The sequence below is a fragment of the Rhizophagus irregularis genome, chromosome 30 (genome assembly GCF_026210795.1).
Source record: "Rhizophagus irregularis chromosome 30, complete sequence".
Lineage (NCBI taxonomy): Eukaryota > Fungi > Glomeromycota > Glomeromycetes > Glomerales > Glomeraceae > Rhizophagus > Rhizophagus irregularis.
The window spans coordinates 2,063,433-2,078,389 of NC_089458.1; the positions used below are offsets into that span (position 1 = coordinate 2,063,433).

The 14,957-nt window shown below is 27.0% G+C and overlaps 2 protein-coding genes across 2 annotated transcripts; both read left to right on the forward strand.

Moving 5' to 3' along the window:
* Positions 1–4,138: 4,138 nt before the first annotated feature.
* Positions 4,139–5,093, forward strand: OCT59_021858 (uncharacterized protein; the record flags this gene model as incomplete). Its single annotated transcript, XM_066146796.1, has 6 exons — positions 4,139–4,141; positions 4,353–4,391; positions 4,467–4,507; positions 4,813–4,852; positions 4,933–4,974; positions 5,055–5,093. 6 exons carry the CDS (start codon positions 4,139–4,141, stop codon positions 5,091–5,093), a joined length of 204 nt encoding a protein of 67 aa, XP_066005901.1.
* A 3,688-nt stretch (positions 5,094–8,781) lies between these two features.
* Positions 8,782–11,543, forward strand: OCT59_021859 (uncharacterized protein; the record flags this gene model as incomplete). Its single annotated transcript, XM_066146798.1, has 7 exons — positions 8,782–9,156; positions 9,817–9,849; positions 9,930–9,993; positions 10,136–10,342; positions 10,425–10,589; positions 10,745–11,408; positions 11,516–11,543. The coding sequence occupies 7 exons, from the start codon at positions 8,782–8,784 to the stop codon at positions 11,541–11,543; spliced, it is 1,536 nt and encodes a 511-aa protein (XP_066005902.1).
* Positions 11,544–14,957: the final 3,414 nt, after the last annotated feature.

Below are 14,957 nucleotides of genomic sequence, written 5' to 3' on the forward strand. Positions count from 1 at the left end.
AATTATATAATTCCTAGTTAAACTTCAAAACTGGATTGTACTAGAATTAACACAATTCTTTGCCTGCTTAATTTTCCCTTCTGTTAAGATTAATAATACTTATTTTGTTAAATATCTATATTTTAGCATAATATTTACTTAATTTGGCTTAATTAAATACAATTTTCCAAATGGTAAAAAAACTAGAATAATAAAAATATTAATTACAAAATTTACTATTTTATTTTAAGGGTATTGCTAAATATCACCAGTGGTGACAGTCACCAGTGGTGGATTTATGATGTAATGCCGGTTAGTATTTTATTAAATTTTAATTCAGGCCAAAAGTGCATCTTAATGGACAATCACCACTGGTGAGCTTTAGCAATTTTCTTATTTTTAAAAGGAGAAATAGACTTTCGAAAACTAAATATTAAAAGGAGAAATAAGATTTATCAAATCATATAACTATTATACATAAAGTTCAAACCATGTCAAATATTATGGCACATTACATCAATTTAATATTATACTAGTATATTAAAGATATAATATGTAATTATTTTTAAAAAGTTTATATATATATATATATATATATATATTTGCAACTATTATAATATATATATACCATTTTTATTATAATTACAATACAGTATTATAATTATTATATAATATTATAATTACTTTTTTTTTATTATAATTATAAAAGTAACTAAACTAAACTTCTAAAACAAAATAAACTACAGTTAATTCCCTTTATAGTCACTTCTATTATAGTCATATTCTACTATATAGTCACACCAGTCAGATGTTTAAAACACTTTATTATTAAAATTTATCCCATATAGTCATAATCTATTCCTATGCTAAATTTTATAATATTTTAACTATATTATTTATGTAATACGAGTCTATACGAGTTATTTTGAGTCGCATATACGGAACATTCACTAGTTGAAATAATAAAATTTGACTTTAATAAAATTTGGCCTATATTTGACCAAATTCAAAAAAAATTCGATCTAAGTATATATTCAACATTGTTGAATTATGGTCGAATAGCATATTATAAAAAAATATGTAAAGTGTTGATCGCATCGCATTACGTATCACTCATGTACTATGTAATTAAGTATGATTAAAAGTTTAATTTAAACTTTCCTTCGTCCTTTTTTCTTTATTTTTTCTTTTTTCTTTGTCCTTCTCCTTTCTCTCGTTCCTTCTTTTACTTTTTTAAAAAACTTTTATAAAGTTTATTTTATTTTATTTTTTTTTTAGGAAATTAGCTCCGAAGTTTAATATTCTAATAAATATTATTAACTTTTCTTTTTTTTCGAATGCATTAGGAATGGCCTCTTGGAACGATTTCGTACTAAAAATGTGAAAAGTGCGGAAGGTTAGTATATTCATTTTTTTTTAAAAAAAATTTTATTATTGTTTTTTACTTACCTTATTCTTATTTTTTTAGGAATGGTCTCTTCTTTCGGAATGGTAATCAGGAATAGAGGTAAATGGAAAGTAGGTCAGCAGGTGTATTGGTGTGTTTATTGTAATTAAGAAACGTTTTAACGTTTCTCTTCTTTTCATAGGATACTATTAAGCAAGCTGAAAGAACTAAGATTCATCATAAGTATTACGAATCTTATTTTTTTCATTTTTTTTAATAAAGTGTAATGGTTCACTAAACGTTCTTATTTTTTTTATTATATAGTGAGCTTTCAAGAATGGAAAAAGAACTAAAATTTGTCGTAAGTATTGCAAATTTTGGTCTTTTTGTTTTTTTTGATATTATGGAACAGTTTACTAACTGTTTTTATTTTTTTTATAGGTTTTGGTGAGCTTCTAACGAATGAAAGAACCAAGATTTGTAAGTAAGTACAAATCTTGGTTGTTTTTCTTTTTTTTTTTTAAGATTGTGAACGATTACTAACCGTTCATTTTCTTTTTTTAGGTCTCGGGTGTCTCTGATGAATGGAAGAACTACATCGGAAAATTTTTTAAGATGCAGAACTGCAAAGATCTGTAAAATTAGCAGATCTCTGCATTTTTTTTTGTGAATTTATGCGAAAGTCTGCGATTTTGCAGATTTCTGCTTTTTATTTTTTACAAAGTTGTGCAATAATCTGCAATTTTGCAAGTTTCTGATTTTTTATATATGAATTTCTGCGGTAATCTGTGATTTTGCAGATTTCTGCTTTTTTTTATGTGAAATTTATGCGGAAGTCTGCAATTTTGCAGATTTTTGCTTTTTTTTTTATTAAAATATCAGTTCGATCTGCAATTTCATCATTAATTTAATATTTAAATTTTGATTAACTCTAACTTGATTTAATACCTAAATGATTTTTTCTACAATACTCTTTAAAAAAAAAAACTTTACAAGACTTTAAAAAAATAATTTTTTCTACAACACCTTTTAGGAAATAATCTGTTAAAGATTCCAAAGAAAAAATATTTCTATTATTTTTTAAACTTTGAAGCTTATCAGAGAAATTTTTTTTTTAAAAAAAAATTCATTTGCAAAGTTCAGAATCTTTAAGGCAAATTTGTCCAACATTCGGCACATAATCTGCAACATGCAGAAGTTTCAGACTAAAAAGATGTCAGACTCCTTTATCTCCTTTTAAAAAATACATTTTACAGAACGCTGAAGGTACTCTATTTCGAAGGTATTTATTACTTTAATATTAATATTATTTAACGAACATTAGAAAATGTTTGTTTTATTAGTTTTATTAGTCCAGAACACAAAAGGTACATCCTGGACTCCATTTCAAAAAAAAAAAATTTAATGAAACATTAGCTAAAGTTCATTTTATTTTTTTTTTGTAAGTCAGAACACTGAAAGTATCAGTTCTGAACTCTATTTTGAAGGTAGAGCTTCGAAACTAATATTTTTTATATACCAGATATTGTCCAACGTTCAGTTTTATTATTTTCTTGTCCTGGACACCAAAGAACAGCTCTAGACTCTTATTTCGAAGGTAAAACCTTTACCTTTGAAATTTTTTTATATTTTGTTTAACAAACGTCGCTAATATTCGTTTTTCATGTTTTTAGATCCTGGCGCCAAAAAACAGCTCCAGACGTTTATTTTGAAGGTAAAATTTACCTCCGAATTTTTTTTATTTTATTTATACCTACGAACGTTAATTTACGTTCATTTTTATATTTTATAGGTTCTGGACGCTAAAGAATAGCTCCAGACATTAATTTCGAAGGTAAAACATTACCTTCGATTTTTTTATATTTATATTTAACAAATGTCGCTAAACGTTCATTTTTATATTTTATTTAGGTCCTGGACGCCAAATAATGGCTCCAGACTTTTATTTATATTTAACGAATATTATTAACGTTCATTTTTTTGACTTTTTAAGTCCTAGATACCGAAGAACGGCTCCAGACTTATTTTCGTTTACCTTCAAATTTATTTTTAATTTAACGAACAGCAGTAATATTCGTTTTTTTTTATATTTTAACTTTAACGAACATTACTTACGTTCATTTTTTCAAATTTTTAGGTCCTGGACGCTGAAGAATGGCTCTGAACTCTTATTTCGAAGATAAATCTTCAAAATTTTTTTTTTTATATTTATATTTAGTGAACGTTACAAACCGTTCATTATTTTTATTTTTTTTAGGTCCAGAACGCCAAAGGTATATTCTGGACCCATTTGAAGGTTTTTATTTGAAGGTAAAACCTTCAAATTATTTCTTTTAATTAATTTATTGATAAAACGATTTTAAAGTTTCATTTTTCTTTTTTTAGGTAAAGGAAGCCGAAACAAATTCCAGACGAAGGTAAAACCTTCGAAAATTTTGTTATTATTTTATTTAATAAAACATTTTCTAACATTTCATCTTTGTATTTTGTAGGAACACGGCTTTCTGAATGTTTTCTGGACAGTATTTCAAAGGTAAACTTCGAAATTCTGTTTTTTTTTTATTTTTATTTAAACGAAACGTTAGTTAATGTTTTAGTTTTCTTTTTTTTTTGTAGATTTCAGTACTCCAAAGGTTCCCAAAACTTTAAAACAGTAAGTTTCGTAAGTTCGTTACGAATCTTATGTTTTTTTTTATTTTTATAAAAGAACGTTTCTAACGTTCTTATCTTTTTTTTGTAGGTTTCGGTACTCAAGATCTCTGAAACTTCAACATGGTAAGTTTTGTAACAAACTTTTCATTACGAAACTTATTTTTTTTTATTTTTATAAAAGAACGTTTCTGACGTTCTTTATTTTTTTTTTAGATTTTTGGCTCTTCAATTCTGTCTGGACGGAATTTTGAAGGTAAAACTTTAAAATTCTATTAGTTTTTTTTTTTATTTAATGAAACATAGATTAATATTTCATTTTTCCTTTTATTTGTAGGTTGACGGCTTCCCAGAGGCTCTGGACGGAATTTCGAAGGTAAAATTCCTTTGAAATTTTTTTTATGTTTTTTATTTAACGAAACGTTTCCTAACGTTTCTTTTTTTTTTGTAGGTCTTCGTCATTCCAGATACTTCCTGGAAAGAATTTCGAAGGTAAAACTCCAAAATTCTTCATATTTTTTTTTTGTTGCTTTTAATTTACAAAACGTTTACTAACATTTCAATTGTTTTTTTTGTAGAATTTTTGCTCTTCGACTCCTGAACAAAAGAATTTCGAAGGTATACTTTGAAAAAATGTGGGGTTTTTTTATTTTTATTTAACGAACATTAATTAATGTTCATTTTCTTTTTTATTGTAAGGCCCTAAGGCATTTACTTCAAAGATAAAAACCTTCAAATTTTTATATTAATTTTTATTTAACGAATGGTATTAACGTTCGTTTTATTAATTTTTTTAGGTCCCAGATGCTGAAACCAGTTCTGGACTTTACTTCGAAGGTAAACCTTTCGAAAATTTTATTTTTTTTAATATTTTTATTAACGAACGTTAACTAACGTTCGTGTTTCTTGTTTTTTAGGTAAAGGAATCTGAAAACAAGTTCCAGGCTTTCATATTGAAGGTAAGACCTTTGAAATTTTCTTTTTTTTTTATTTTTATTTAGTAAACGTTAATTAACATTCGTACTTCTTTTTTTTTTAGGCAAAGGAAGCCAAAAATGAGTTCAGGCTCCCATATTAAAGGTAAAACCTTTGAAAGTTTTTATTTCTTTAATGAATTATTTGATGAACGTTAACTAACGTTCAATTTTTTTTAGGTCTACGGCTTCTAGACAAGTTTTTGAATAAGATTTTAAAGTAATCTTTGAGGTAATTACTTTGAAATTCTTTTACCTTTTTTAAACAAACTTTATACTAATGTTCGTTTTTCTTTTTATTTTATATAGATTTTTTTTTCATTTTGCTAGTTGTTTGTTGGAATTGAACCAACTGGAACAATGTCCAAACCATTAACAACATGTAAATATGCAGTAAAGAGATGATGAATAGCAATGACTAGTAATAGATTTCAATTGTATTTGTAAACTTGTTAATATATAATAAAAAAGTAATTTTGATTATATAAATAAATTAGTAATTAATGCAATAAATTAATTTGTATTATTGTAACGCAGATTTTTACTGAAAAAAATTGCTAAGGTATTTCGAAGATTTTTTATTTAAAAATCTGCACAGAACTTTGTTATTTATAAAATCTGCGCAGTTTTTTATTGGATTTTTCTCTAATGTTTTGCGCCAGGGTATAAGATCTGTGCAGATATAATTTCTGAAAATCTGCGCAGATCTGCTTCCCAAAAAATTTCCTGATGTAAGATTCGTAAGTAAGTATGAATCTTGGTTGTATTTTTGTTTTTTTTATAATTATAGAACAGTTTACTAACCGTTCTTTTTTTTTAGGTCTTGGGTGGACTTCTAATGGATTTTGTGAGTATGAGTGAAGATGATGCAGATTATGTTATTATATGGAAAACCTATTTGTGTCAATAAAGTAAGCGGAAACATTTATTTGATAGAGAAGAAGAATCTAATTGAGAAGTTAGTTTGGTTTTATTGTTTGCTATATAGCATTAATGTTTTGTTGTATTATTATTATGCAAACCAGATAATCAACAAAAGTTAATTATCAAATCTGAAAAAGTCTCAAGTTCTATTATAGTCTTAGCAGACGAAATCAAAAAATATAAAACAGATGCTCTTATCAAATTTTTAAAGAGAGAAGAGAACTTGGAGCTTAATGACGATGACTTGAAAGGTATTCGCGAAGAAAAAGTTAATGGGTGTGACTTTCTCAAGTTAACTGAAAAAAAGCTTAAGCGGCATAAAATAAAACTGAGATCTGCATCAAGGCTTGCAGACTTCATTAAGGAGTGTAAGAAGAGAAAGAAGCGCTTATTTTTCTCGTATAAGACTCAGAAAGACTTAAAAGAGATATTAGCAAAGTATGGGATTGATGGTAATGGGATAGATGCAATCTGTCAATTTCCATCAAATGAGTCCTATCTTCTCAGTTTATTATTCACAAACTATTATGTGAGTTAATGGGCTAATTTTAATGTTTCACTTTCTAGAAACAAATACACTCAAAGATGATGATGAGGAATTGGAACAATGTATAAGGGAAATAAAATACAGGTTGGAAAATATGGGGACTATTCTTGCCGATGGCAATGAAGCCATGCAGTGCAAATATATTTTGGTTATTTTTCATACTTTGCTATATTGTCAAAAGAATAACAAATAAAGAAATTACTTTGGCTTTCCAGTTAGAAATTGTTGGTAAAGAAAATACCGGTTGAGTAGAATCATGCTTACTCATAATAAAGGTCACTATAAAAAATTAGCCTTTTACTAATAGTTTTTACCTTACTTTTTTCTTAAATTCTATTGGTTAATTAGCTAAAAAGGAAAAAAATCATAATAATGTAACATAAAATTTCCTTTTATAGTAGAATCTGCAAAGAATTTTATATATGATTTTTACGCTAGCCCGCAGGGTGCCTATCTTATAAGTAAGTGGAGTTCTGGTTGAGTCGATTATACAATCAAGGCTTTTAAGGAACTTATTTGCATTACAGAAAGGAAATTATATCAAGTGGTCATTGGCTTTGCTCAGAATCTGGTCCAATGCGAAAGTGTGTTACAAGTAAATAAAAATAAGAGAAAACGTAAGTCAGGTGATGCATTCAAAGATGACTTCAACTATATCTATCATAGAGTCGTTATAATAGCTACGGACTGGTATTTCATCCTTTATGCTTCAGACAAAATATACTGTACAAGTAAAAATCCTTTTAATATCTGATTTACTGAGTCTACTTTAAAAGAGAATTCAGAGAAATAAAAAGAGTTGTGTAAAAATGTGAAGCGAGTGATGGAAGTTATTATTAGGTTATTGAAGGATAGGGTAGATGTTGAGAAGAAACCAGTGATGTGATGAAGAAATAACGAGTTTAAGAGTATTTTGAAAGAAAAATAATCATATATATATATTAGATAGAAATTTTATGTATACGGGTTGCTTGTAATTTATTTTTGAGATGCTTTATTAATAATTTATCATTGACTCATTGTAATAAATTAATAAAAAATTTGTTTTTCATTATAGAACAATTATAATAATTCTTTATTTTTACTTCCCTTTTTCTTGTCTTTTTCTCTCTATTTTTTTTCCTTTTCTTTTCCTTTTCCTTTTATGGTTGGTTCTTTGGTTTTTACTACTTGGTCACGAAATTTTGGTAAGTCATTTTTTTTTTTTAACTTTTTTTAATGAATTGTTTCTAAAAGTTCATTTTTTTCTTTTTAGGTAGTTTTCTCAATCTCTTTAAAGTTTAGACTCAGATCTTAATAGGTGAAAAAATTATTTTTTACTTTTAATTTTATTTTAACGAACTTTATACTAACAGCTTGTTTTTTCTTTTATAGACAACTTGTTTTTCAGGATACTTGGATGCATGGGAATTTGGTAAGGGGGTTATTTTTTTAATTACTTTGTTTTTCTCTTTCTTTAGTCAGTTTTTTTTCTTCAAGGTCTTTGCCTTTTTGAACACGCAGGCTACAACTTCGTTTTTTAGGTATTAGTTCAGCTAGATTATTTTCAAGTTTTTGAAAATTAGTTAGTATTCTTGAATTATTTTGTGAGGCTTTTTTTGCTTTAATATTTAACGAATTACTAACAATTCTTTTTTTAGGCAATTTTTTTCCAGATATTATATCAGTGTGTAATAAAAAATGTATTTTTTCTTTAGTTTTTATATTTAAACAATTATTAATTGTTCATTTTTTTGTTTATTTTTTTCAGACGATTTTTTGAATATTTAGACATGGGATATCGGCAAGTAAAAAACAAAAAAAAAATATTTCAATTTTTTTTATATTTTAATGAACATTAACGACTTTTTTTTTCCTTTTTTAGACACATTTTTCGGGTATTTGAACATGGAATATCATGTAGGTAAAAAAGAAACAATATTTTCATTTTTTTTAATTTTAAAATACATTATTATTAATTGTTCTTTTTTTTCCTTTTTTAGACAGTCAATTCTTGATTTTTTTTGTAAACCTCAATTTCAGTACTTGGTAATTTAACATAACCTGACTTTGACTTCTTAATGAACTTGAAATTTGTGAGTATTTGTCTTCTTAAACATGAATCTCATATGCGCTAATCTACACCGTAACCCTAAATTTTTGAGATAACCCCAAATTTTTATAGCCAATAATAATGATGGTCAATCATCTGACACATTTAGCGTCACCAAAAGTTACTATGCAGTATTTTTCAGATTTTCCGTTATTCATAGTACTAAAGCGATCTGTTGCACAATTTTTTAACGTCAACTTTTTTATTTTACGCGTTTTACTGTATTTCAATGTCAAATTCTAAGCAAAGACCTTATGAGCAGGAAAACTATCTTGCTTCACCTGAAATAATATATTATGGTGACCGGAAATTTAACTATACTGTTATTCAAGAAGGTGTCTACCCACCAGTTGCGCAATTGAAGTTTACAGAAGCGCCTAATTATTTTCCTGTGCCTGACAATTATATTATTAAAACTACCTGGGGCTGGTCTAATAACTGTCAAATTATTCAATGTTCCATATATTATATAGAAGGTAATCCACATTACTTAATTTGTTTTGGAAATAATTTTCAGCACCAAGTTGTTTCAGTTCAATCTACATTTGATTATAGTTGTTTCCGAAATTCAATTGGCAAATCCGAAATCCGAAATTACGAAATCGTAATTAATTACGTATTCCGAAATTCTGAAATTTGCATAATAGTGCGAAATTGCGAATATCTCGGGATCTAGTGATCAGATTTTGATGATCTTACTACCATTCGATTCGTCTCATCGAGACGAATCTAATAATATGTGTTTCATTTCTATAGCACCGATATTGATGGAGTTAATTTACTATAAACATTTAATGAATTTTTGTGTCGGAGCACGATCTAGTGATTAGATTTGAATGAATTTACCACCATTCGATTCGTCATGACGAGACGATTCTAATGGCGGTAAGATCATCTTTCTAGCATTGAAATTGACGGAGCTATTATGCTATAAATATTTAAAAGTTATTGGTATCGGAGCGCGATCTAGTGATTGGATTTAAATGATCTTACTACCATTAGAATCGCCTTATCGAGACGAATCAAATGGTAGTAAGATCATCCAAAACGGATCACTGGGTGCCGAGTTATTATTTATTAAAGTTTTTATATATAAATCGGCAAAAATTAAGGCTAATTCTGGCCAAATATTTTCGTAATACGAAATTAATTACGGAGTCCGAAATTAATTACGGAATACGGAGTTTTTCTAATGAATTACTTAATAATTACAGAATTACGTAATTACGTATTTCCGTAATACTAAAATAATTTCGGACACAAGTATACATTTGATGCTTCTGTTGAATTACATAATGTAAGTTTTAATTCAATTATATTTTTATTTTTTGTATAAGCTCGCAAAGAAAATGATTTAATATGTAATTATTTTATCAGATAATAACTCCAAATAAGAAAATTGCAGTTTCTGGAGTTCATCTCTATGGACTTCAATTAAAATGTATTGATAGAAATCGCAAAAGCAAACCTAAAACTACATGATGAATCAAGTAAAACTACACAAATCAGACATACTAAAGGTCTTGCAAAATGTGCACAAATAAACTTTGAAAATTCAATTCAAAATTACTACAATTTTAAAGACCGCGTTGTCTTAAAGACATTGGAATTTACTGTACAAAATAAGGATTATTATACAACATTTGGAGAAAAAACCCCTAATAAGCAAAAACAAAAATTGCAATCAGTGGTTTGTATACAAGATGTAGAAAATGTTCCACGCGATGCATATCGCTATTTTGCAGCTATGGAATCAAAATTACCTTGGAAGTATGCTGTTTCTCAAACTCGTCGAGATTGATGCACGATAGGAACAATTAATACCAATTAATTTTGTTGACTTAACTCCTACTATTACACCCGATTTTTCAGAAGAACCTGATATAACTGATCCGATAATTGTTGAGCAAGTTAACAGTGCAATTGGTAAAGGTGCATATCGGAGTATTAAAAAAATTCTTAAATATATAGTACCAGCATATATTCAAAATGAAAAATTAGATCCAGCATCGCCAATTATTCATCTTCGTATCTCTGGTGATGGTCGTAACGTTGGATGAAAGGTAAAACACGTTATGATCACTGTAGCATTATTAGATGATTCAGCAAAACTTTTTGAGCCAAATTACCATTATACAGTTGTTCTTTTTCCAGGAACTGAAAATTATTCAACCTTAAAAACTAAATTGCAGCAGATACTCTTATTCGAGAATTGCAAGAGCTGAGTAGTATTAGAATGGTCATTGATAATATAGTTTGGAACTTTAAGCTTTATTTTAGCTCTGATTGGAAGTTTCTTGCCACCTGCTTGGGTTTTAATGTGGCAAACTCCAATTATTTTTGTCCATGGTGTGAGATAGCTAAGAATCAACGTGGAGATAGGCAAACTGAATGGATAATTAGTAAAAAGATGAGTATTTTGAATGAAAATCCAAAAGCATATCCAGGTCATCACTCACCTCCACTTTTTAATATGATTCCACTTGACCATTATGTGCCAGATAAACTCCATATTATATTGCATATTACTGTTTGTTTATGGGAATTAGTGCTACAAGAAATCAAAAATGAGGGATTATTTAATGATATAACTCGAAATATTATAATTAAAGAGATGGAAATTTTAAAAATCCGTTTTGAATTTTGGAAGATTCGTAATACTGATAATTGGTGTTATACTTCCTTGATGGGAAATGATAAGCTTTGTGTTCTTCGAAAATTTAATTTGGCTAAGCTTTTTGATCCAAAACGTGCTGCATTAATTAGAAGCTTATGGAATGGATTTGCTGAATTGTATGACCTTTTGGGAGAAAGAGAAACAAATTCACACTATTTTCGCTTAAAAGCAAAAGAATGGTATGAGTTATTTTTAAAAAAAACTGTGGTGAATCCTGAGACTAATATTATTTTAGTACAAGGACTTTACCGATCCTTAGATTTAACTCCTTATATTCATATCTTAGTGTCGCATATTTGGGAATTTATGCTTAAACATCAAAGGTGGGGATTAAATTCTTTTTCGTGCAGTGCTGTCGAAAAGAAAAATCATAATCATGTTTCTTATTTTTTCGTAAAACTCTTAAAAATGGTGGAAAGTTTTAAAATAAAACTTCAGCTATTCGAGAGATTATGGAACATGAAAATCGGCTTTTTTTTTATACTCAAAATAATATTCCTCTTTCATATCCTAAACCTCAATATATTCATATTTTATAGATTTTAATGTTTTATATAGAATATTTTTGTAAATATATTAATATTTTTTGGCAATTATTGCGATAAAAAAAAAATATTGTGTATTTATTTATAAATCAGTATGACAAAATTCGCATCACTCTATAATAAGTTTAAATTTATTTTTGCCGTTGTACTTAAAATATATTTAGAAATCAATTTTTATTTATTATATATACATACGTGTGATAAAAAATTTTAATAAATTTTCCACTAATAAAACAATTTAAAAATTCTATAAAAATATCTATTTAAATTTGTTTTACCCAAAAATGCATATATATAAAACCCGCTTCACAATAATTTTCTTTTGCATTCTTTTTAGCTTTAATCTTCCATTCAATATATAGTAACTTCTCCAGGATTATATTTTAATTTGCACCTTTTAGTGGTTATACCTTCAGCACAATTAGCTGCAATAGCTAATGGATTATTTTTTAAATGTTGAGGCAGATCATCAAACAAGATAACGTAGGTTTATTGTTCTTCATCATAAAATCTTTGACCCCATAATGGATTATTCAAGATTTCACTTAATGTTTGATATCCAATAGTGCCTTAGAAAATACATTTGTAAATATTTTTATTGCTACGATGGTGAATATATCCTTTGAAAATATCAAAAAACTGATGCTCAGTACAAAAGCATAAGAGATACTAATTGGCGACCTCCCTTTTTAAACCCATTTGGAAGTTTGCAATGAATTAAATAAACTAGGATATTTTTAAAAATTCTTATTATTTGTTTCTGACAAATTATCTAAATTATTTCGCGGAATGTTATATTTTTTCACAATAGTCAAATGCCGTGAAAGTCCGCTTTGCTTCTTGAATATTTTTTGACAAGCGGAATAGGAAAATTCTGATGTAGTTATGAGTGGAATAGTGCTTGACATATTAATATTACCACTACAATAATCTGAAAAGTTAAGCATAACGATAAGAATACTTTTTAAATACTTTATAAATATTATTTTATAAATTTTTAAAAGTTACCATTAGTAATAGTCAACATTGAAATCGCGAGACGCCAGTTACCTTCTGCTACTCGAGCTCATTGGGTTTTGGCTCTGCTCATCGGTTTGACGCATTTTTTCATATGTTTTTTTTTATTTTAGGGTAAGTTCGCTAAATTTGATCATTTGATTTTTTTTTTTACTAATTGGTGTAGTGTAACGTTGATCAAAATTATTATGATTTGGGGTTTAAAATTTGATCCAATTTCGATAATTAGCTGATATGTTGGGATTTTTTTTTGTTTTTTTAATTCATTTATGAGGGAAGTTATTTTATTTTATTTTTTTCATTTCAACAAACTGTTATTAACAGTCCAGTTTTTTTCTTTTATAAATGATTTTCTGGTCTTTTGAGTATACGGACTCGGTTGGTATTATTATTCAGGTTAATCTATAAGCATGGCTATTAATTATTCTTTAATGAATCGAGTTAGAGCGGATAATTGATTTATGTTAGATTGTTAGAATATCAATTATATTACTGGTAAATAAAATATAGTATTTCAGTTTAATAAATAAATTGACAATCAGAAAATTTTATAATAAAAATTAATAATAATTGGAGATTCTAATATAAATAAATTGAAAAATTAATAACAATCAGAAGATTATATATAAAAGTAGTTTTTAGATTGGAAATTATTTTCGATAAAGCTGATATGTAGAATTTGGCCGAAATTATGTTAATTCCAGCTAGAAAATAAAATCGTGTCAAATTACATTATTTTAGTCACACATACTTTTTAAGATACCATATTATATATTCTTTAATTATACAATATTTTGTGTAACAAAATTTGATATGTTCGGGTAATGAACGATATGTAAATAATATATAATAACTTATTAAGAATAGGCTAAGATGATAACAACTCTAGCATCGCCCAGAAAAAATGGTAGCCAGATTAATTTGCAGGGCCACACGTGACTTTCAGATGCTGATTATTGGGTAAAATCACATTTTTTTTTCCAATAAAAATCATAGAATTTATAATAAATAATTTGTAATTATGATTCCAATTTTAAATATAAAAGAATGCAAATAGTTTGAATATATTTTATTTCACTTATAGAATTTATTATTCCCAATACATTGTATTATTATTAAAATTTTGCTATGTTTTTGGCATCGTTCTTCTATTTTCTAGCGCTATAATGTCATTGTTCATTCGTTCTAATGATCTAAAATTTGGGCAAACATTTTTCAACCATAAATGTCTTTTTGGTTTGTTACGTGAATTTTCTAACAACTCTTTGGCCTTAAATGCAATTAGAAAATATGAATTAATAAAGATTAATATGCAATTAGAACTACATACAAAATTCTCATTATATATAAAATTATAATTACTTTGTCCAAGATTCCATGCAAATAAGTTAAATCTGCTTCATACATATCTTCTTCTTCATCACTTTCAATAATATAATCATTTTCATGCTCAACAATTGAATCTTGGATTAATGGAATGCTTATTTTGTGATTTTGGGAATCTTCCAAGCAAAATACATTCACAAATTTACCTTCATAAGACGAAATTAATGGATAATTTCCATTTCGTTGTACCTGTAATGTAAAATAATATTTTTAATTCATAATCTATCATACACATATATATATTAAAATGAATTACATCTTACTTACTTTTTTAAAGAATATTGCATCAGCCTTCTCAACAGAGTTGATCAAATGTTTACATAAAAAAAAATGACTATGGATGTATGCAAGACATGCACATATCCATTTTATTGAATCAGTAAAATAATTGTTATTTGATCTTATTTCTTTTTTTTCATGTTGTTTCCATTCTTTTTTAAACTCTTTTCTCCATGGTACTGAATATCGGCCTTGTTGAAGTAATTGAATCCGATATAATTGTTGAACAAGAACTTTTTTAATGAGAATGTAACATAAATGATCAACTCAGGGCTTGTAAAATTTATACAAATAATCATGTTTAATATGTCGCCAATGTGATTCAATGATCATTGTTGTTTTGATATGGCTAATATTTTCATTAATCGAACGTGCCCACAAAGTCCATTTTTCTTTTGTATACTACTCTTTCCAGAGGTATATCCACAGTTGAAGCAAATTATTGTTTTTGCAGAACTGAAACATTTCACTAATACATTCCTTCCAAATTTCATTTGCATC